The 23,507-nt window shown below is 43.4% G+C and overlaps 1 protein-coding gene across 1 annotated transcript; it reads left to right on the forward strand.

Annotated features, from left to right (window-relative positions):
- Positions 1-112: 112 nt before the first annotated feature.
- Positions 113-23,271, forward strand: LOC140288236 (pleckstrin homology domain-containing family G member 3-like; the record flags this gene model as incomplete). Its single annotated transcript, XM_072379170.1, has 10 exons — positions 113-188; positions 278-428; positions 4,758-4,889; positions 10,155-10,337; positions 17,576-17,668; positions 17,749-17,835; positions 22,442-22,475; positions 22,590-22,682; positions 22,858-22,959; positions 23,233-23,271. Coding segments are annotated over 10 exons (990 nt in total), but the record flags the coding sequence as incomplete, so codon positions are not given.
- Positions 23,272-23,507: the final 236 nt, after the last annotated feature.

Raw genomic sequence — 23,507 nt, forward strand, 5'->3', positions numbered from 1 at the left:
ATCTCACCTCCTGCTGCTCCATCATCGCCTGCATGTCCTCCACTCCAGTTTCTGCCTTTGTTCCCCATCTCTCCTGATTAAATTTCACTCCCGCTGCCTTTGTGTCTGTCAGCGGAGTCGACAGCTGGACTCCTTCCCACCTCCAGCCATCAGCCTTCCTCCATAGTTGTAATTTCACTTCCTGACCAGTAACAAAAGAAGTTGGTGACATTGAAGAACATTTTTCCACGATAATTCAGGCTTCTAACCATCTCTATCCCTCTGTCTCCCCCCACAGTTCGGTGGCTGTACTGAGGGAGTGCATGAAAAACGAAAGTCTGGTTCGTTTCTTCCAGGAGAGACAGACGACTCTGAGCCACTCTTTACCTCTGGAGACGTACCTGCTCAAACCGGTGCAGAGGATCCTCAAATACCACCTGCTACTACAGGTGAGACTCCAGATATGGTCCAATACTGCCTTCTGCAACGTATAGAGCCTCAAATACCACCTGCTACTACAGGTGAGACCCCAGATATGGTCCAATACTGCCTTCTGCAACACGTAGAGCCTCAAATACCACCTGCTACTACAGGTGAGACTCCAGATATGGTCCAATACTGCCTTCTGCAACGTGTAGAGCATCAAATACCACCTGCTACTACAGGTGAGACTCCAGATATGGTCCAATACTGCCTTCTGCAACGTATAGAGCCTCAAATACCACCTGCTACTACAGGTGAGACCCCAGATATGGTCCAATACTGCCTTCTGCAACTTGTAGAGCCTCAAATACCACCTGCTACTACAGGTGAGACTCAAGATATGGTCCAATACTGCCTTCTGCATCGTGTAGAGCCTCAAATACCACCTGCTACTACAGGTGAGACCCCAGATATGGTCCAATACTGCCTTCTGCAACGTATAGAGCCTCAAATACCACCTGCAACTACAGGTTAGACCCCAGATATGGTCCAATACTGCCTTCTGCAACATGTAGAGCCTCAAATACCACCTGCTACTACAGGTGAGACTCAAGATATGGTCCAATACTGCCTTCTGCATCGTGTAGAGCCTCAAATACCACCTGCTACTACAGGTGAGACCCCAGATATGGTCCAATACTGCCTTCTGCAACGTATAGAGCCTCAAATACCACCTGCAACTACAGGTTAGACCCCAGATATGGTCCAATACTGCCTTCTGCAACATGTAGAGCCTCAAATACCACCTGCTACTACAGGTGAGACCCCAGATATGGTCCAATACTGCCTTCTGCATCGTGTAGAGCCTCAAATACCACCTGCTACTACAGGTGAGACCCCAGATATGGTCCAATACTGCCTTCTGCAACATGTAGAGCCTCAAATACCACCTTCTACTACAGGTGAGACCCCAGATATGGTCCAATACTGCCTTCTGCAACATGTAGAGCCTCAAATACCACCTGCTACTACAGGTGAGACCCCAGATATGGTCCAATACTGCCTTCTGCAACGTATAGAGCCTCAAATACCACCTGCAACTACAGGTTAGACCCCAGATATGGTCCAATACTGCCTTCTGCAACATGTAGAGCCTCAAATACCACCTGCTACTACAGGTGAGACTCCAGATATGGTCCAATACTGCCTTCTGCAATGTGTAGAGCCTCAAATACTGTCTGCTAATACAGGTAAAATATCAAATACTATCAAAAACTGCCTTCTACTGTCAGAAAAGCCTTAAATACTACATTCTGCTACAGGTGATACTCCAAGGTCTTAAAATACACACATCTTCTGCACTTATTGCCTGAAATTATGTTTCTACTACATATTGAACTCGAAATACGATACGCTACAAGTACTGCTTTGTACTGTGGATCCTTTCTCTCACAGAGTCTCAGATACGATCTGCTACTTTGGTTAATATTACTCAACTCCACATGTATTGAGTAAAAACCAGCCAGTACATCTGAAAGCATGAAAGAAATTACTTAAAAATACTAATTAATGCGAAACTTTTAATGCCGTACTCAATGTAGTACCTGAAATACTCACAAGTTACATTTGTAGTATGTCAGGCTGTATGTGAGCACACCAAACTCCTCAGAGTCTACATGTGGTGTCTCAAATACTGCGGCTAAATACCATACAAATACGACATCCGAAGTACCTACTTAATGAGTCATCATTGCAACCAGAACACTATTTTACCAGCAGTAAACCCTTAATTCTAACCACCCGATACTACAAATAACACCTCGGATACGTGCGATCTGTTTGTTCCAGGAAGCTGATTGGTCCTCTTAAAGCTCTGGTCTCCAGGCAACAGATCTGTTTCCTGTCAGCAAACAGAGCGTTTGGCTGACAGCGTGCAGCAGTAAATCATTTCCTCCGCTGAGAGTCCTGCAGCGAGAGCTCAGCGTGTCGGCTCTTTTACTGCGTCCCACATGTGCCCTCATCCACATCGGATGTCGGGTTTGACTCTCATCAGGACCAATAAAGGCAGAACCGAGGCCCTGAGGGACGATGGATGCATGGAGCAGCAGAGCAGGAGTCTCATTTATCACCGGGAGGCGTTACCTTTGGAGGTCCGCGTGCAGAATTTACAGATAACAGAAGAAAAGATGCAACTCAGAGATGTGTTGGATGCATTTAGCTGAGCTGCTTGTGGTGGAGTGATGAGCAGCTGATCAGAAGGTTTGATTAGAAAGACCACCCCAGATCTGGCTCCTCTGGGTTTTTGTCAACTGGGGCTTGAATAAAATCAGTTGTGTTCTTTGGAGCTCTGTGACTGTGACACATGGGTTGTGTGGAGGCCTTTTTTAGTTAAATCCACAGGTGATGTCTTATTTCTTAACTTGTTTTTGACCTCTGCAGCTGCTCCTCTTACAAGAGACCATTGATTTCTGGCCGGTTGTTTTTCTCTTTTTTTGGTTGTCCTCCAGTAAACCTCTCAAACAAACAGTTTTATTTTGAGCTCCTTAGTTAATCAGGTCCAGAAGTGGCTGATGGTGCCCTAAATGAGACTCATGAGCTCTCATACATGTCACCAGAACATGGAGCTGGAGCTTTATGACCTTAATGCTGAGTAACATTTCATGCTAAGCATGAAATATCGTAGAAAATCATAAAGGGACCATCTTTGCTGGACTATTACCAAAGTGCTGCCTTGTAAACATCAGTTAACTGAAGCAGAAAATGTTAAACCATCTGAGTATGGTTCAGTGAACTCGAGAAAATCTTTTCTTTTCTGGGTTTAAAGAGTCGGTTATTCGTTTGAACTTGAACTAAAAGCAGCTGTCAGAGTCACTTTGCACGAGAGATGGTTAAAAAAACAGAAAACAGATTTTAATTCCAGCCTTCATCGCGCTGCACTTTGTTCTCACTGGTATGAGGTTAAAGAGGCCAGAACCGAGCCCGACTTAACTTCATAGGAAATAAAGTTTCTGTCGTCTTCAGACTTGTTCACTCGGAGTGAGATGCATGCTGGGAAATCAGCCGAGAACAGCAGAAGTCTTCAGTCAGAAAAGTTTAATCAGGTTTTTAACTACGTGCTGATCATATTCTGTCTGAGTACTTCCTGTTGGACTTCCTGAGTTCTACAGAACCTCCTGTTTGATAAGTTCTGATCAGAAATGACAGTTATACTGGGGTTCCATGATGGAACAGTCACTGGTTGCTATGGTGATTCCCGCCTTTTTACTGGTTGCTATGGTGATTCCCGCCTTTTTTCAGGGTCCGGGGGGACACAGACAGACTTAACAAACAGACACTGAAGGACAAAGATGTATCTTTAATAATTATGAGTGTGAAAGTAGTTTAAAACCAAAATGGAGCAACAGGGACCGTGTAGAAGCCATAAAAGACAGAAACACAGGTTCAGTCAGTAAAAGTCTGACTTCCTGTCACTTGTTTCCACTGTAAAGTCTGTCTGAGCTGCAGGGCTCCAAAGAGGGTTTGCTTTCCCTCGTTTTGTTCTCTATGGGGACGTTTTTTTTACTAATTTCATCAGCATCGCAGAGCTTTTCCAAAGCGGTGGCATGAGTTTGCTCCCTGCTTTTGCATTTGCACCCCGAACTCTTTCTCTAACGGGGGCCAGCTGTCACCTGGAGCCCCAACATTCACACAACCGCTGAGTTGTGTGAATGCAGCCCGTCCCAGTAAACCGTCCCGTCTGGTTCTGGTCCAAGCCCACCTCTGAGAGGATGATGAAAAAGGGGAAAGCCTGCCCTTTGTTCTCTGATGTTTGCTCTGCTCGACGGTGGCCAGTTTAAACACTGGTCAAACATGTGTTTGGATCTGTTCTGGGAATTTCCCATAATTCTCAGCTGGTCCCGCTGCAGTCATCTGTGATTAACTGCTGCATGAGCCGCTCAGACTGCTCTCTGCTGTCGAATCCCTCGTTTTGCTCTTTGGTTGAAGGCTTTGGACATGTTTTAATATGGGAGATTAATTCCCCACAGTTGGCTTGGTCACCACAAACCTTTCCTCCGATGAGCTGCTGCTGTCAGACAGTCGAGAAAAGGAAGAATTTATCAACCAAAAAGCCACTTACGGGGTAAAGTTCGTGATATTAAAGCTGACTTTCTTGCTGTAATAAAAGTGATGGTAAATAATAGCCCTCATCTGTCTGACTTTTTCCATATTTTTCAGTCTTTCATCAAATGAGGACATTTATACTGAAACATCTGGAACTCTCAGACATATTTCCACTCTTTCCACGCATTTATTTTGTATTTTTCTAATTGTCTCGTGTGCGCCGGCTTCCTGAAGTTTTGCTTTTGCTGTTTCAGGAGCTTTCGAAGCACTTTGATAAGAGCGACCCCGGATATGAGGTCGTGGAGGACGCCATCATCACCATGACGGCGGTGGCTTGGTACATCAACGACATGAAGAGGAAACAGGAGCACGCCGTGCGGCTGCAGGTGAAGCAGCTGTGAAACAGTGAAATCTGAAAGATTTAAAGGTTTAACACATCAGGACACAATTAAAAAGCATCTGGTCCCCATCAGGTGGTGAAAAGAGGTGAAAACAACCTCAGATGAACAACAACACATGACATATCACACCGTGTCATTATTTATGGAACAGAAACTGAGACATAACAAAAGGGAAAAACTAAGTGAACCCTTCCTGCTTCCACAGGAATTAAAAGCAGCCAGGAGCTGCTGATCAATGCTCTGATTAACTGATCAATGCTCTGATTAACTGATCCTCAGTCAGTGTGAGCAGCTCTATAAAAGCAGGAGTTCTGTCAGTTTAACACGATGCCAAGGAGGAAAGACACCAGCAATGATCTCAGAGAAGCAGCTGCTGCTGCCCATCAGTCTGGGAAGGGTTATAAGGCCATTTCCAAACTATCTGGAGTCCATCATTCTACAGAGAGAAAGATTATTCACAAGTGGAAAACATTCAGGACAGCTGTCAATCTTCCCAGGAGTGGACGTCCCAGCAAGTTCACCCCAAGGTGAAGAAGCCCAGAGCTACATCTCAGACTCTACAGGCCTCAGTTAGCATGCTAAAGGTTAAAGGTCACCCCAAGGTGAAGAAGCCCAGAGCTACATCTCAGACTCTACAGGCCTCAGTTAGCATGCTAAAGGTTAAAGGTCACCCCAAGGTGAAGAAGCCCAGAGCTACATCTCAGACTCTACAGGCCTCAGTTAGCATGTTAAAGGTTAAAGGTCACCCCAAGGTGAAAAAGCCCAGAGCTACATCTCAGACTCTACAGGCCTCAGTTAGCATGTTAAAGGTTAAAGGTCACCCCAAGGTGAAAAAGCCCAGAGCTACATCTCAGACTCTACAGGCCTCAGTTAGTATGCTAAAGGTTAAAGGTCACCCCAAGGTGAAAAAGCCCAGAGCTACATCTCAGACTCTACAGGCCTCAGTTAGTATGCTAAAGGTTAAAGTTCACCCCAAGGTGAAAAAGCCCAGAGCTACATCTCAGACTCTACAGGCCTCAGTTAGCATGCTAAAGGTTAAAGTTCACCCCAAGGTGAAAAAGCCCAGAGCTACATCTCAGACTCTACAGGCCTCAGTTAGCATGTTAAAGGTTAAAGGTCACCCCAAGGTGAAAAAGCCCAGAGCTACATCTCAGACTCTACAGGCCTCAGTTAGTATGCTAAAGGTTAAAGTTCACCCCAAGGTGAAAAAGCCCAGAGCTACATCTCAGACTCTACAGGCCTCAGTTAGCATGTTAAAGGTTAAAGGTCACCCCAAGGTGAAAAAGCCCAGAGCTACATCTCAGACTCTACAGGCCTCAGTTAGCATGTTAAAGGTTAAAGGTCACCCCAAGGTGAAGAAGCCCAGAGCTACATCTCAGACTCTACAGGCCTCAGTTAGCATGCTAAAGGTTAAAGTTCACCCCAAGGTGAAAAAGCCCAGAGCTACATCTCAGACTCTACAGGCCTCAGTTAGCATGTTAAAGGTTAAAGGTCACCCCAAGGTGAAAAAGCCCAGAGCTACATCTCAGACTCTACAGGCCTCAGTTAGCATGTTAAAGGTTAAAGGTCACCCCTAGGTGAAAAAGCCCAGAGCTACATCTCAGACTCTACAGGCCTCAGTTAGTATGCTAAAGGTTAAAGTTCACCCCAAGGTGAAAAAGCCCAGAGCTAAATCTCAGACTCTACAGGCCTCAGTTAGCATGTTAAAGGTTAAAGGTCACCCCAAGGTGAAAAAGCCCAGAGCTACATCTCAGACTCTACGGGCCTCAGTTAGCATGCTAAAGGTTAAAGTTCACCCCAAGGTGAAAAAGCCCAGAGCTACATCTCAGACTCTACGGGCCTCAGTTAGCATGCTAAAGGTTAAAGTTCACCCCAAGGTGAAAAAGCCCAGAGCTACATCTCAGACTCTACGGGCCTCAGTTAGCATGCTAAAGGTTAAAGTTCACCCCAAGGTGAAAAAGCCCAGAGCTACATCTCAGACTCTACGGGCCTCAGTTAGCATGTTAAAGGTTAAAGGTCACCCCAAGGTGAAAAAGCCCAGAGCTACATCTCAGACTCTACGGGCCTCAGTTAGCATGTTAAAGGTTAAAGTTCACCCCAAGGTGAAAAAGCCCAGAGCTACATCTCAGACTCTACAGGCCTCAGTTAGCATGTTAAAGGTTAAAGGTCACCCCAAGGTGAAAAAGCCCAGAGCTACATCTCAGACTCTACAGGCCTCAGTTAGTATGTTAAAGGTTAAAGGTCACCCCAAGGTGAAAAAGCCCAGAGCTACATCTCAGACTCTACAGGCATCAGTTAGCATGTTAAAGGTTAAAGTTCACCCCAAGGTGAAAAAGCCAAGAGCTACATCTCAGACTCTACAGGCCTCAGTTAGCATGTTAAAGGTTAAAGGTCACCCCAAGGTGAAAAAGCCAAGAGCTACATCTCAGACTCTACAGGCCTCGGTTAGCATGTTAAAGGTTAAAGGTCACCCCAAGGTGAAAAAGCCCAGAGCTACATCTCAGACTCTACAGGCCTCAGTTAGCATGTTAAAGGTTAAAGGTCACCCCAAGGTGAAAAAGCCCAGAGCTACATCTCAGACTCTACGGGCCTCAGTTAGCATGCTAAAGGTTAAAGGTCACCCCAAGGTGAAAAAGCCCAGAGCTACATCTCAGACTCTACGGGCCTCAGTTAGCATGCTAAAGGTTAAAGTTCACCCTAAGGTGAAAAAGCCCAGAGCTACATCTCAGACTCTACAGGCCTCAGTTAGCATGTTAAAGGTTAAAGGTCACCCCAAGGTGAAAAAGCCAAGAGCTACATCTCAGACTCTACAGGCCTCAGTTAGCATGCTAAAGGTTAAAGTTCACCCCAAGGTGAAAAAGCCCAGAGCTACATCTCAGACTCTACAGGCCTCGATTAGCATGTTAAAGGTTAAAGTTCACCCCAAGGTGAAAAAGCCCAGAGCTACATCTCAGACTCTACAGGCCTCAGTTAGCATGTTAAAGGTTAAAGTTCACCCCAAGGTGAAAAAGCCAAGAGCTACATCTCAGACTCTACAGGCCTCGATTAGCATGTTAAAGGTTAAAGTTCACCCCAAGGTGAAAAAGCCAAGAGCTACATCTCAGACTCTACAGGCCTCAGTTAGCATGTTAAAGGTTAAAGGTCACCCCAAGGTGAAAAAGCCCAGAGCTACATCTCAGACTCTACAGGCCTCAGTTAGCATGTTAAAGGTCAAAGGTCATGACAGCACAGTTAGAAAAAGACTGAACAAGGAAGGCTTGTTTGGAAGGGCTGCAGGAGAAAGCCTCTTCTCTCTAAAAAGAACATGGCAGCACAGCTTAGGTTTGCAAAGCTGCATCTGAACAAAGCTCAAGACTTCTGGAACAATGTCCTTTGGACAGACCAGAGCAAAGTGGAGATGTTTGGTCCTAATGCACAGCAGCACATGACGATAAACATAAATATACAGTACATCTTAAATATAAGGCCAAAGCAAAGAGGAAGTGTGATGTATTGAGCTGGTTGCAGTTCACAGTTTCCACCACTAGATGTCAGCATATCTCAACAAACAAGTTGAAGTGGATTAAATCAGATATAAATGCTGTTATTAAATAGGGATTACTTCTCTTGTTGGGTTTTTCCATTAAATTAAAGAGTATAACACTTTAATCCAGAACCATTCTCTCATTCGCACAAACAGTCGTGGGGAAAAGTGTGTAGAATTGATGCTGATGCAGCTGAAACCGTTCCAGCTGGCTGCTCCTATCGTGATATCAGGGTTCGTTGGGTTTCATTAGCAGACCGAGTCCAGTTTTACTTTCACAGCCCAGCTGTCAGTCACATCAAAGCCCCCCCATGAGCCTGAGAAGTTCAGTTTGATCACTTTCCAGAATGAGAATCAGAGGCTGAAATGAAGCAGCTGAGACGGTAACAAGCTGCAGATGTTGACAGCAAACAGGAGAATGAGCTCTTCCGTCATACAGATGTTTTAGGTGTTCACACAGCCTCTCTCAGGACACATTCTCAGCCCTGTGCTGGGTCCACGGAGGTTTCCTGACCTCCTCAAGTGACCCTCAGGCACCTAGAGGTCAACCAGGCGACCTTCAGGTGTCAAACTCTGGATTCCACACATCCCCCGACACATGTTCACATGCACAGGAACATGTTATTAACTGGTTTTACTCCTCCCTCTGTGGGGCGATGCGGGGGAACCGGGAGGAGTTAAACACTGTGTCAAACGGATGCTCAGAATCAGTCTGAGGCACATTTAGTCTCTGAGAGCGTTTTAAACCTTCATCTGTGCACAGACTGAATTATATCGTCAGTTTGAGTCAGAACCAGAACCCATCTGACCCGGGAACGCCTCGGGATCCCCCAGGAGGAGCTGGAGAGGGATGGATAGATGGATGGATGGATGGATGGATGGATGGATGGATGGATGGATGGATGGATGGATGATTGATGGATGGATGGATGGATGATGGATGGATGGATGGATGGATGGATGGATGGATGGATGGATGGATGGATGGATAGATAGATAGATGGATAGATGGATGGATGGATGGATGGATGGATGGATAGATAGATGGATGGATGGATGGATGGATGGATGGATGGATGGATGGATGGATGGAAGGATGGATGGATGGATGGATGGATGGATGGATGGATGGATGGATGGATGGATGGATGGATGGATGGATGGATAGATAGATAGATAGATGGATGGATGGATGGATGGATGGATAGATAGATAGATGGATGGATGGATGGATGGATGGATGGATGGATGGATGGATATATGGATGGATGGATGGATGGATAGATAGATAGATAGATAGATAGATAGATAGATAGATAGATAGATAGATGGATGGATGGATGGATGGATGGATGGATGGATGGATCTGCTGCTCAGCGGGTTTCATGTCTGTTCCAGCTCAGCTGATCTGACCCGAACTCAGATAAGAGGAAGATGATGATCATGAAGTTTCTTGTTAAATTGTTTGTTGTCTTGTTAAAGACTTTTTTCCACAGAGTTTCTGTTAGCTTGAGATTGTTTTGAGGTTGCTGCTGTGAGGAAGGATCTTTGAGTCCAGTTTGGGTCGCGAGCAGAACAAAGACGGTGCCAAACCGGGCCAGAGTGTCTCTGTTCTCTCCACACTGATGTGTGAATTGTATGAAGTGTTTGGTGGTTCTGGTATCTTGGTATGAGTGTGTTTGGACGGTTTATCCAGGAACTTCTGACCTGTACCCACATCTCTGCAGGAAATTGAGTCTCTGCTGGTGAACTGGAGCGGGCCGGACCTCAGCGGGTTCGGAGAACTGGTTCTGGAGGGTTCCTTTAAGGTCCACAGAGTGAAGAAGGAGAGGGCTTTCTTCCTGTTCGACAAGATGCTGCTGATCGCCAAGAAGAGGCTGGAGCTGTTCGTCTACAGCACACACATATTCGTAAGGAAAAGACGTCTTTTACCTTCAGTCCTGCTCTAAAAGCTTCTCTCAGGAAGGTTTTTATCATCTTTTACCTTCAGTCCTGCTCTAAAAGCTTCTCACAGGAAGGTTTTTATCATCTTTTACCTTCAGTCCTGCTCTAAAAGCTTCTCACAGGAAGGTTTTTATCATCTTTTACCTTCAGTCCTGCTCTGAAAGCTTCTCACAGGAAGGTTTTTATCATCTTTTACCTTCAGTCCTGCTCTAAAAGCTTCTCTCAGGAAGGTTTTTATCATCTTTTACTTCAGTCCTGCTCTAAAAGCTTCTCACAGGAAGGTTTTTATCATCTTTTACCTTCAGTCCTGCTCTAAAAGCTTCTCACAGGAAGGTTTTTATCATCTTTTACCTTCAGTCCTGCTCTAAAAGCTTCTCTCAGGAAGGTTTTTATCATCTTTTACCTTCAGTCCTGCTCTAAAAGCTTCTCACAGGAAGGTTTTTATCATCTTTTACCTTCAGTCCTGCTCTAAAAGCTTCTCTCAGGAAGGTTTTTATCATCTTTTACCTTCAGTCCTGCTCTAAAAGCTTCTCTCAGGAAGGTTTTTATCATCTTTTACCTTCAGTCCTGCTCTAAAAGCTTCTCTCAGGAAGGTTTTTATCATCTTTTACCTTCAGTCCTGCTCTAAAAGCTTCTCTCAGGAAGGTTTTTATCATCTTTTACCTTCAGTCCTGCTCTAAAAGCTTCTCTCAGGAAGGTTTTTATCATCTTTTACCTTCAGTCCTGCTCTAAAAGCTTCTCACAGGAAGGTTTTTATCATCTTTTACCTTCAGTCCTGCTCTAAAAGCTTCTCACAGGAAGGTTTTTATCATCTTTTACCTTCAGTCCTGCTCTAAAAGCTTCTCCCAGGAAGGTTTTTATCATCTTTTACCTTCAGTTCTGCTCTAAAAGCTTCTCACAGGAAGGTTTTTATCATCTTTTACCTTCAGTCCTGCTCTAAAAGCTTCTCACAGGAAGGTTTTTATCATCTTTTACCTTCAGTCCTGCTCTAAAAGCTTCTCACAGGAAGGTTTTTATCATCTTTTACCTTCAGTCCTGCTCTAAAAGCTTCTCTCAGGAAGGTTTTTATCATCTTTTACCTTCAGTCCTGCTCTGAAAGCTTCTCACAGGAAGGTTTTTATCATCTTTTACCTTCAGTCCTGCTCTAAAAGCTTCTCACAGGAAGGTTTTTATCATCTTTTACCTTCAGTCCTGCTCTAAAAGCTTCTCTCAGGAAGGTTTTTATCATCTTTTACCTTCAGTCCTGCTCTAAAAGCTTCTCACAGGAAGGTTTTTATCATCTTTTACCTTCAGTCCTGCTCTAAAAGCTTATCTCAGGAAGGTTTTTATCATCTTTTACCTTCAGTCCTGCTCTAAAAGCTTCTCACAGGAAGGTTTTTATCATCTTTTACCTTCAGTCCTGCTCTAAAAGCTTCTCTCAGGAAGGTTTTTATCATCTTTTACCTTCAGTCCTGCTCTAAAAGCTTCTCACAGGAAGGTTTTTATCATCTTTTACCTTCAGTCCTGCTCTAAAAGCTTCTCACAGGAAGGTTTTTATCATCTTTTACCTTCAGTCCTGCTCTAAAAGCTTCTCACAGGAAGGTTTTTATCATCTTTTACCTTCAGTCCTGCTCTAAAAGCTTCTCACAGGAAGGTTTTTATCATCTTTTACCTTCAGTCCTGCTCTAAAAGCTTCTCACAGGAAGGTTTTCTCACAGGAAGGTTTTTATCATCTTTTACCTTCAGTCCTGCTCTAAAAGCTTCTCTCAGGAAGGTTTTTATCATCTTTTACCTTCAGTCCTGCTCTGAAAGCTTCTCACAGGAAGGTTTTTATCATCTTTTACCTTCAGTTCTGCTCTGAAAGCTTCTCACAGGAAGGTTTTTATCATCTTTTACCTTCAGTCCTGCTCTAAAAGCTTCTCACAGGAAGGTTTTTATCATCTTTTACCTTCAGTCCTGCTCTGAAAGCTTCTCACAGGAAGGTTTTTATCATCTTTTACCTTCAGTCCTGCTCTAAAAGCTTCTCTCAGGAAGGTTTTTATCATCTTTTACCTTCAGTCCTGCTCTAAAAGCTTCTCACAGGAAGGTTTTTATCATCTTTTACCTTCAGTCCTGCTCTAAAAGCTTCTCACAGGAAGGTTTTTATCATCTTTTACCTTCAGTCCTGCTCTAAAAGCTTCTCACAGGAAGGTTTTTATCATCTTTTACCTTCAGTCCTGCTCTAAAAGCTTCTCACAGGAAGGTTTTTATCATCTTTTACCTTCAGTCCTGCTCTAAAAGCTTCTCACAGGAAGGTTTTTATCATCTTTTACCTTCAGTCCTGCTCTAAAAGCTTCTCACAGGAAGGTTTTTATCATCTTTTACCTTCAGTCCTGCTCTAAAAGCTTCTCTCAGGAAGGTTTTTATCATCTTTTACCTTCAGTCCTGCTCTGAAAGCTTCTCACAGGAAGGTTTTTATCATCTTTTACCTTCAGTCCTGCTCTGAAAGCTTCTCACAGGAAGGTTTTTATCATCTTTTACCTTCAGTCCTGCTCTAAAAGCTTCTCACAGGAAGGTTTTTATCATCTTTTACCTTCAGTCCTGCTCTGAAAGCTTCTCACAGGAAGGTTTTTATCATCTTTTACCTTCAGTCCTGCTCTAAAAGCTTCTCACAGGAAGGTTTTTATCATCTTTTACCTTCAGTCCTGCTCTAAAAGCTTCTCTCAGGAAGGTTTTTATCATCTTTTACCTTCAGTCCTGCTCTAAAAGCTTCTCTCAGGAAGGTTTTTATCATCTTTTACCTTCAGTCCTGCTCTAAAAGCTTCTCACAGGAAGGTTTTTATCATCTTTTACCTTCAGTCCTGCTCTAAAAGCTTCTCTCAGGAAGGTTTTTATCATCTTTTACCTTCAGTCCTGCTCTAAAAGCTTCTCACAGGAAGGTTTTTATCATCTTTTACCTTCAGTCCTGCTCTAAAAGCTTCTCTCAGGAAGGTTTTTATCATCTTTTACCTTCAGTCCTGCTCTGAAAGCTTCTCACAGGAAGGTTTTTATCATCTTTTACCTTCAGTCCTGCTCTAAAAGCTTCTCACAGGAAGGTTTTTATCATCTTTTACCTTCAGTCCTGCTCTAAAAGCTTCTCACAGGAAGGTTTTTATCATCTTTTACCTTCAGTCCTGCTCTAAAAGCTTCTCTCAGGAAGGTTTTTATCATCTTTTACCTTCAGTCCTGCTCTAAAAGCTTCTCTCAGGAAGGTTTTTATCATCTTTTACCTTCAGTCCTGCTCTAAAAGCTTCTCACGGGAAGGTTTTTATCATCTTTTACCTTCAGTCCTGCTCTAAAAGCTTCTCTCAGGAAGGTTTTTATCATCTTTTACCTTCAGTCCTGCTCTAAAAGCTTCTCTCAGGAAGGTTTTTATCATCTTTTACCTTCAGTCCTGCTCTAAAAGCTTCTCACAGGAAGGTTTTTATCATCTTTTACCTTCAGTCCTGCTCTGAAAGCTTCTCACAGGAAGGTTTTTATCATCTTTTACCTTCAGTCCTGCTCTAAAAGCTTCTCTCAGGAAGGTTTTTATCATCTTTTACCTTCAGTCCTGCTCTAAAAGCTTCTCACAGGAAGGTTTTTATCATCTTTTACCTTCAGTCCTGCTCTGAAAGCTTCTCACAGGAAGGTTTTTTTCATCTTTTACCTTCAGTCCTGCTCTAAAAGCTTCTCACAGGAAGGTTTTTATCATCTTTTACCTTCAGTCCTGCTCTAAAAGCTTCTCACAGGAAGGTTTTTATCATCTTTTACCTTCAGTCCTGCTCTAAAAGCTTCTCTCAGGAAGGTTTTTCATCTTTTACCTTCAGTCCTGCTCTAAAAGCTTCTCACAGGAAGGTTTTTATCATCTTTTACCTTCAGTCCTGCTCTAAAAGCTTCTCACAGGAAGGTTTTTATCATCTTTTACCTTCAGTCCTGCTCTGAAAGCTTCTCTCAGGAAGGTTTTTATCATCTTTTACCTTCAGTCCTGCTCTGAAAGCTTCTCTCAGGAAGGTTTTTATCATCTTTTACCTTCAGTCCTGCTCTAAAAGCTTCTCACAGGAAGGTTTTTATCATCTTTTACCTTCAGTCCTGCTCTAAAAGCTTCTCACAGGAAGGTTTTTATCATCTTTTACCTTCAGTCCTGCTCTAAAAGCTTCTCTCAGGAAGGTTTTTATCATCTTTTACCTTCAGTCCTGCTCTAAAAGCTTCTCTCAGGAAGGTTTTTATCATCTTTTACCTTCAGTCCTGCTCTAAAAGCTTCTCTCAGGAAGGTTTTTATCATCTTTTACCTTCAGTCCTGCTCTAAAAGCTTCTCTCAGGAAGGTTTTTATCATCTTTTACCTTCAGTCCTGCTCTAAAAGCTTCTCACAGGAAGGTTTTTCATCTTTTACCTTCAGTCCTGCTCTAAAAGCTTCTCACAGGAAGGTTTTTATCATCTTTTACCTTCAGTCCTGCTCTAAAAGCTTCTCACAGGAAGGTTTTTATCATCTTTTACCTTCAGTCCTGCTCTAAAAGCTTCTCACAGGAAGGTTTTTATCATCTTTTACCTTCAGTCCTGCTCTGAAAGCTTCTCACAGGAAGGTTTTTATCATCTTTTACCTTCAGTCCTGCTCTAAAAGCTTCTCACAGGAAGGTTTTTATCATCTTTTACCTTCAGTTCTGCTCTAAAAGCTTCTCACAGGAAGGTTTTTATCATCTTTTACCTTCAGTCCTGCTCTAAAAGCTTCTCACAGGAAGGTTTTTATCATCTTTTACCTTCAGTCCTGCTCTAAAAGCTTCTCTCAGGAAGGTTTTTATCATCTTTTACCTTCAGTCCTGCTCTAAAAGCTTCTCTCAGGAAGGTTTTTATCATCTTTTACCTTCAGTTCTGCTCTAAAAGCTTCTCACAGGAAGGTTTTTATCATCTTTTACCTTCAGTCCTGCTCTAAAAGCTTCTCACAGGAAGGTTTTTATCATCTTTTACCTTCAGTCCTGCTCTAAAAGCTTCTCTCAGGAAGGTTTTTATCATCTTTTACCTTCAGTCCTGCTCTGAAAGCTTCTCACAGGAAGGTTTTTATCATCTTTTACCTTCAGTCCTGCTCTAAAAGCTTCTCACAGGAAGGTTTTTATCATCTTTTACCTTCAGTCCTGCTCTAAAAGCTTCTCTCAGGAAGGTTTTTATCATCTTTTACCTTCAGTCCTGCTCTGAAAGCTTCTCTCAGGAAGGTTTTTATCATCTTTTACCTTCAGTCCTGCTCTAAAAGCTTCTCACAGGAAGGTTTTTATCATCTTTTACCTTCAGTCCTGCTCTAAAAGCTTCTCTCAGGAAGGTTTTTATCATCTTTTACCTTCAGTCCTGCTCTAAAAGCTTCTCTCAGGAAGGTTTTTATCATCTTTTACCTTCAGTCCTGCTCTAAAAGCTTCTCACAGGAAGGTTTTTATCATCTTTTACCTTCAGTCCTGCTCTAAAAGCTTCTCTCAGGAAGGTTTTTATCATCTTTTACCTTCAGTCCTGCTCTAAAAGCTTCTCTCAGGAAGGTTTTTATCATCTTTTACCTTCAGTCCTGCTCTAAAAGCTTCTCTCAGGAAGGTTTTTATCATCTTTTACCTTCAGTCCTGCTCTAAAAGCTTCTCACAGGAAGGTTTTTATCATCTTTTACCTTCAGTCCTGCTCTAAAAGCTTCTCTCAGGAAGGTTTTTATCATCTTTTACCTTCAGTCCTGCTCTAAAAGCTTCTCACAGGAAGGTTTTTATCATCTTTTACCTTCAGTCCTGCTCTAAAAGCTTCTCACAGGAAGGTTTTTATCATCTTTTACCTTCAGTCCTGCTCTAAAAGCTTCTCACAGGAAGGTTTTTATCATCTTTTACCTTCAGTCCTGCTCTAAAAGCTTCTCACAGGAAGGTTTTTATCATCTTTTACCTTCAGTCCTGCTCTAAAAGCTTCTCTCAGGAAGGTTTTTATCATCTTTTACCTTCAGTCCTGCTCTAAAAGCTTCTCTCAGGAAGGTTTTTATCATCTTTTACCTTCAGTCCTGCTCTAAAAGCTTCTCTCAGGAAGGTTTTTATCATCTTTTACCTTCAGTCCTGCTCTAAAAGCTTCTCTCAGGAAGGTTTTTATCATCTTTTACCTTCAGTCCTGCTCTAAAAGCTTCTCACAGGAAGGTTTTTATCATCTTTTACCTTCAGTCCTGCTCTAAAAGCTTCTCACAGGAAGGTTTTTATCATCTTTTACCTTCAGTCCTGCTCTAAAAGCTTCTCTCAGGAAGGTTTTTATCATCTTTTACCTTCAGTCCTGCTCTAAAAGCTTCTCACAGGAAGGTTTTTATCATCTTTTACCTTCAGTCCTGCTCTAAAAGCTTCTCACAGGAAGGTTTTTATCATCTTTTACCTTCAGTCCTGCTCTAAAAGCTTCTCACAGGAAGGTTTTTATCATCTTTTACCTTCAGTCCTGCTCTAAAAGCTTCTCTCAGGAAGGTTTTTATCATCTTTTACCTTCAGTCCTGCTCTAAAAGCTTCTCACAGGAAGGTTTTTATCATCTTTTACCTTCAGTCCTGCTCTAAAAGCTTCTCTCAGGAAGGTTTTTATCATCTTTTACCTTCAGTCCTGCTCTAAAAGCTTCTCACAGGAAGGTTTTTATCATCTTTTACCTTCAGTCCTGCTCTAAAAGCTTCTCACAGGAAGGTTTTTATCATCTTTTACCTTCAGTCCTGCTCTAAAAGCTTCTCTCAGGAAGGTTTTTCATCTTTTACCTTCAGTCCTGCTCTGAAAGCTTCTCACAGGAAGGTTTTTATCATCTTTTACCTTCAGTCCTGCTCTAAAAGCTTCTCTCAGGAAGGTTTTTATCATCTTTTACCTTCAGTCCTGCTCTAAAAGCTTCTCTCAGGAAGGTTTTTATCATCTTTTACCTTCAGTCCTGCTCTGAAAGCTTCTCACAGGAAGGTTTTTATCATCTTTTACCTTCAGTCCTGCTCTAAAAGCTTCTCTCAGGAAGGTTTTTATCATCTTTTACCTTCAGTCCTGCTCTAAAAGCTTCTCTCAGGAAGGTTTTTATCATCTTTTACCTTCAGTCCTGCTCTAAAAGCTTCTCACAGGAAGGTTTTTATCATCTTTTACCTTCAGTCCTGCTCTAAAAGCTTCTCTCAGGAAGGTTTTTATCATCTTTTACCTTCACAGGAAGCAGCCGAACTCATGCTTTGAAGGAATCTGCACGTTGTAATCTCCTGTGTTTCTGCCTTTTTCCCATCTCAGTGCTGTAATCTGCTGCTGGTGGAGGCTCTGAAGGACCCGCTGTGCTTCAGGGTGTCGGACCAGACCATCCCCAAACAGCAGCACGTCGTCCAGGTGAGCGCCGGCGTCCAGCCGCTCCACACTGATGCGCCACGTTGCTGCTTTCCCCGTCTTTAATCCTTTTATCACTGCAGACGAAGAACCAGGAGGAGAAGCGGCTGTGGGTGCACTACCTCAAAAGGCTGATCGTCGAGAATCATCCGGCTTCACTCCCACAGAAGGTAACGAGGGATGAGAAAAAGGAGGGAAAGAAGGGAAAGAAGGGAAAGAAGGACACCTGAAGATGAAAGAATTCAGATATATGGATGGATGATGGATGGATGATGGATGGATGGATGGATGGATGGATGGATGGATGGATGGATGGATGGATGATGGATGGATGGATGGATGAATGAAGGAATGAATGGATGGATGGATGGATGGATGGCTGATGAATGAATGAATGGATGGATGGATATATGGATGGATGGATGGATGGATGGATGGATGGATGGATGATGGATGGATGGATGGATGAATGAATGAAGGAATGAATGGATGGATGGATGGATGGATGGCTGATGAATGAATGAATGGATGGATATATGGATGGATGGATGGATGGATGGATGGATATATGGATGGATAGATATATGGATGGATGGATGGATTGATGGATGGATGGATGGATGAAGGAATGAATGGATGGATGGATGGATGGATGGATGGATGGATGGATGAAGGAATGAATGGATGGATGGATGGATGGATGGATGGATGGATGGATGGATGGATGATGGATGGATGGATGGATGAATGAATGAAGGAATGAATGGATGGATGGATGGATGGATGGATGGATGGATGGATGGATAGATATATGGATGGATGGATGGATGGATGGATGGATGATGAATGAAGGAATGGATGGATGGATGGATGGATGGATGGATGGATGGATGGATGGATGGATGGATAGATATATGGATGGATATATGGATGGATAGATATATGGATGGATGGATGGATGGATGGATGGATGGATGGATGGATGATGAATGAAGGAATGGATGGATGGATGGATGGATGGATGGATGGATGGATGGATGGATGGATGGATGGATAGATATATGGATGGATGGATGGATGGATGGATGGATGGATATATGGATGGATAGATATATGGATGGATAGATATATGGATGGATGGATGGATGGATGGATAGATATATGGATGGATGGATGGATGGATGGATGATGAATGAAGGAATGAATGGATGGATGGATGGATGGATGATGGATGGATGGATGGATGGATGGATGGATAGATATATGGATGGATATATGGATGGATAGATATATGGATGGATGGATGGATGGATGGATGGATGGATGATGAATGAAGGAATGGATGGATGGATGGATGGATGGATGGATGGATGGATGGATGGATGGATGGATGGATGGATAGATATATGGATGGATTGATGGATGGATGGATGGATGGATGGATGGATAGATATATGGATGGATAGATATATGGATGGATGGATGGATGGATGGATAGATATATGGATGGATGGATGGATGGATGGATGATGAATGAAGGAATGAATGGATGGATGGATGGATGGATGGATGGATGGATGATGGATGGATGATGGATGGATGGATGGATGGATAGATATATGGATGGATAGATATATGGATGGATGGATGGATGGATGGATAGATATATGGATGGATGGATGGATGGATGGATGATGAATGAAGGAATGAATGGATGGATGGATGGATGGATGATGGATGGATGGATGGATGGATGGATGATGAATGAATGAATGGATGGATATATGGATGGATAGATATATGGATGGATGGATGGATTGATGGATGGATGGATGGATGGATGGATGGATAGATATATGGATGGATAGATATATGGATGGATGGATGGATGGATGGATAGATATATGGATGGATGGATGGATGGATGGATGATGAATGAAGGAATGAATGGATGGATGGATGGATGGATGATGGATGGATGGATGGATGGATGGATGATGAATGAATGAATGGATGGATATATGGATGGATAGATATATGGATGGATGGATGGATGGATGGATGGATGGATGGATGGATGGATAGATATATGGTGAGTGACAGCTCGAAGCTTTGAGCAACCATTTGTTTTTTCTTTGAATATTTCTCCATAGAAACAGGAAGCAGCGGCAGAGATTCACTGAAACATGATCAAACATGAACATAAACCCAGAATCTGAGGCAGAAACAGAGTTTTTCTCAGTTCTCAGCAGCTTTAAAGTGAATCTCTGGTCTGAGCTCCTTTATTCTCCAACACAGCCTGAACCCTCTGAGACCAGCTTTCTGTCATTTCTTTAAGGAGTCTTCAGGAATAGTTCTCCAGGCTTCTTGAAGGACATCCCAAAGCTCTTCTTTGGATGTGGGCTGCCTTTTGTTCCGTTCTCTGTCAGATGATCCCACACTGCTTCAATAATGTTGAGGTCCGGGCTCTGGGGAGGATTCATCCCTCCATAAGACCTGTTGCCACTGATTTTCAGTCCACTTCTTGTGTCATTTGGCACAGCTCAGCCTTTTCTCCCTGTTTCCCTTCCTTAAGAACGGCTTCTTGACAGCCACCCTTCCATGGAGCCCATTTCTGATGAGGCTTGGGCCAACAGTAGATGGATCAGCTGAAGGTCCAGATGCATCTCTCAGGTCCTGTCAGGTCACAGCTGGATTTTTTCCTCTTTCTTAAGGACATCACTTTCAGATCCTGTTCATCTGCTGGAGATAGTTTTTTAGGCCTGACACTTCTTCTTTTGTCCTCCACTTGTCCAGTTTCCTCAAATGTTTTAAGGACACACTGCACACCATGCTGAGATATGCCAAGTTTTCAGCTAATAGCTCTTTGGGAATCACCTTGTAAATAAAACTGAACTGAATCTGAACACAGAAAAAGCCGTAATGGTGGAACCATGTTCGAAAAGCATCACTTTCGCGGTAGCTGTAGCCTTTGAAAGAGCTGCTGGGATATTAATAGTAGCCAGAATACCAGAGATTAAGTGCATGTATTCTGCTTGGAGAAGAACGTGAGGAAAGAAGTATTTAACTGTGGTTGTTCAGCAGGTTTGTGTCGGTCTTTGCTGCCACCTGCTGCCACAAACTCATTACTGCAGATTTAAAACGGTTTCTGCCTTATTTACTGTATTTACATTCATGTTTGACCATGTTTCAGTCGATCACTGCAACTACTTCCTCAGCAGATAATGAGGTCTGACTCAGCAGATAATGAGGTCTGACTCAGCAGATAATGAGGTCTGACTCAGCAGCAGATAATGAGGTCTGACTCAGCAGATAATGAGGTCTGACTCAGCAGATAATGAGGTCTGACTCAGCAGATAATGAGGTCTGACTCAGCAGATAATGTGGTCTGACTCAGCAGCAGATAATGAGGTCTGACTCAGCAGATAATGAGGTCTTACTCAGCAGATAATGAGGTCTGACTCAGCAGATAATGAGGTCTGACTCAGCAGCAGATAATGAGGTCTGACTCAGCAGATAATGAGGTCTTACTCAGCAGATAATGAGGTCTGACTCAGCAGATAATGAGATATGACTCAGCAGATAATGAGGTCTGACTCATCAGATAATGAGGTCTGACTCATCAGATAATGAGGTCTGACTCAGCAGATAATGAGGTCTGACTCAGCAGATAATGAGGTCTGACTCAGCAGATAATGAGGTCTGACTCACAGCAGATAATGAGGTCTGACTCAGCAGATAATGAGGTCTGACTCAGCTGATAATGAGGTCTGACTCAGCAGATAATGAGGTCTGACTCAGCTGATAATGAGGTCTGACTCAGCAGATAATGAGGTCTGACTCACAGCAGATAATGAGGTCTGACTCAGCAGATAATGAGGTCTGACTCAGCTGATAATGAGGTCTGACTCAGCAGATAATGAGGTCTGACTCATCAGATAATGAGGTCTGACTCATCAGATAATGAGGTCTGACTCATCAGATAATGAGGTCTGACTCAGCAGATAATGAGGTCTGACTCAGCTGATAATGAGGTCTGACTCAGCAGATAATGAGGTCTGACTCACAGCAGATAATGAGGTCTGACTCAGCAGATAATGAGATATGACTCAGCAGATAATGAGGTCTGACTCAGCAGATAATGAGGTCTGACTCAGCAGATAATGAGGTCTGACTCAGCAGATAATGAGATATGACTCAGCAGATAATGAGTTCTGACTCAGCAGATAATGAGGTCTGACTCAGCAGATAATGAGGTCTGACTCAGCAGATAATGAGGTCTGACTCGGCAGATAATGAGGTCTGACTCAGCAGATAATGAGGTCTGACTCAGCTGATAATGAGGTCTGACTCAGCAGATAATGAGGTCTGACTCAGCTGATAATGAGGTCTGACTCAGCAGATAATGAGGTCTGACTCAGCTGATAATGAGGTCTGACTCTGCAGATAATGAGGTCTGACTCGGCAGATAATGAGGTCTGATTCAGCAGATAATGAGGTCTGACTCAGCAGATAATGAGGTCTGACTCGGCAGATAATGAGGTCTGACTCGGCAGATAATGAGGTCTGATTCAGCAGATAATGAGGTCTGACTCACAGCAGATAATGAGGTCTGACTCACAGCAGATAATGAGGTCTGACTCAGCTGATAATGAGGTCTGACTCAGCAGATAATGAGAGGTCTGACTCACAGCAGATAATGAGGTCTGACTCAGCTGATAATGAGGTGTGACTCAGCAGATAATGAGGTCTTAATAATGATTTCTTTCTTTCCAGGCGAGACAAGTCCTGGGAGACACCTTCTGTCAGTGTGAGTTTACATGCACACACACTTCAGCTGAACCCTTTCTATGCCTGAGTGAATCCGCTGTGATTGGCTGTTCTGAGCACTCGCAGGTGGATGACATCACTTCCTGTGTTTCAGCTCCTCAGTTGGACCAGGACCACCCGAGGAGGTCGTCTGCCTCTCTGCGACCGGACGACATTCACGGCTATCACCGAGGCAGGCGTCAGTCAGGTCAGAGCTGAATAAAGTGTTTAAAGCCTGATGTTTCTGTTGGTAGTTTTTAGGTTTATAGACTGAAGCTCTGTGGTGATTTTCAGTCGTTTCTCTTAGTTTATCTCAGTTTTGTTTAGCTGGAGGAAGCTGTGGCACATCCAGTCATTAATCTCCTCAATGCATTTACCTCCAGAACCTCCAGAACTGCTGCTCTACACACCTGAGAAGTCCAGGAAGAGTCTGCCGCTGCTGCTGGAGGGAAACCTGCCGGGCAGGCGCACCAGGAGGCAGTCAGGTACAGAGAAGAAGCCAAAAACAGCCTCAGACACCCAGAGGTTAAGCTCAAGCAGCTTAAGAAGGCTCACAAGAACGAGAGCATTTTCCTTTTTAGGACAGAGAAGGAGCAGATTCCTGAAAACAGCACAGAAACCAGACACCTGAGACACATCAGGGATGTCAAAAATGGTGCAAAAAGCAGCGAAAACGTTGTTTTCCGTGAAATAAAAGTGTTGTGGAATCTTTGTAAGGTCGTGTCGGGTAATCCTGGTGCTTTATCCTTCTTTTCCAGCTCCTGCTAAAGACATCGAGGCGGCGTTTCATCCCAACGGTGAGTGAATTTCTGCTCTTCCCACAACCGCCAGCAGGTGGCGCCACTGCTCCAGAAATAACGCTGTTGGTGCTCAGGTTCTGGAACTCTGATGGCTGCTGTGTGTCAATACTAAGAATATTTAATATCACACTGCAGCTTAGAAAAACTAAGTGAACCCTGGCTGCTTCCACAGGAACTAAGAAGAATACATGAAATATCACACTGCTGCTTCCAAAAAATTAGAAAAACTAAGT

The sequence above is a fragment of the Leuresthes tenuis genome, unplaced genomic scaffold, assembly GCF_036924035.1.
Source record: "Leuresthes tenuis unplaced genomic scaffold, fLeuTen1.0.hap1 SCAF_262, whole genome shotgun sequence".
In the NCBI taxonomy this organism is placed as follows: domain Eukaryota; kingdom Metazoa; phylum Chordata; class Actinopteri; order Atheriniformes; family Atherinopsidae; genus Leuresthes; species Leuresthes tenuis.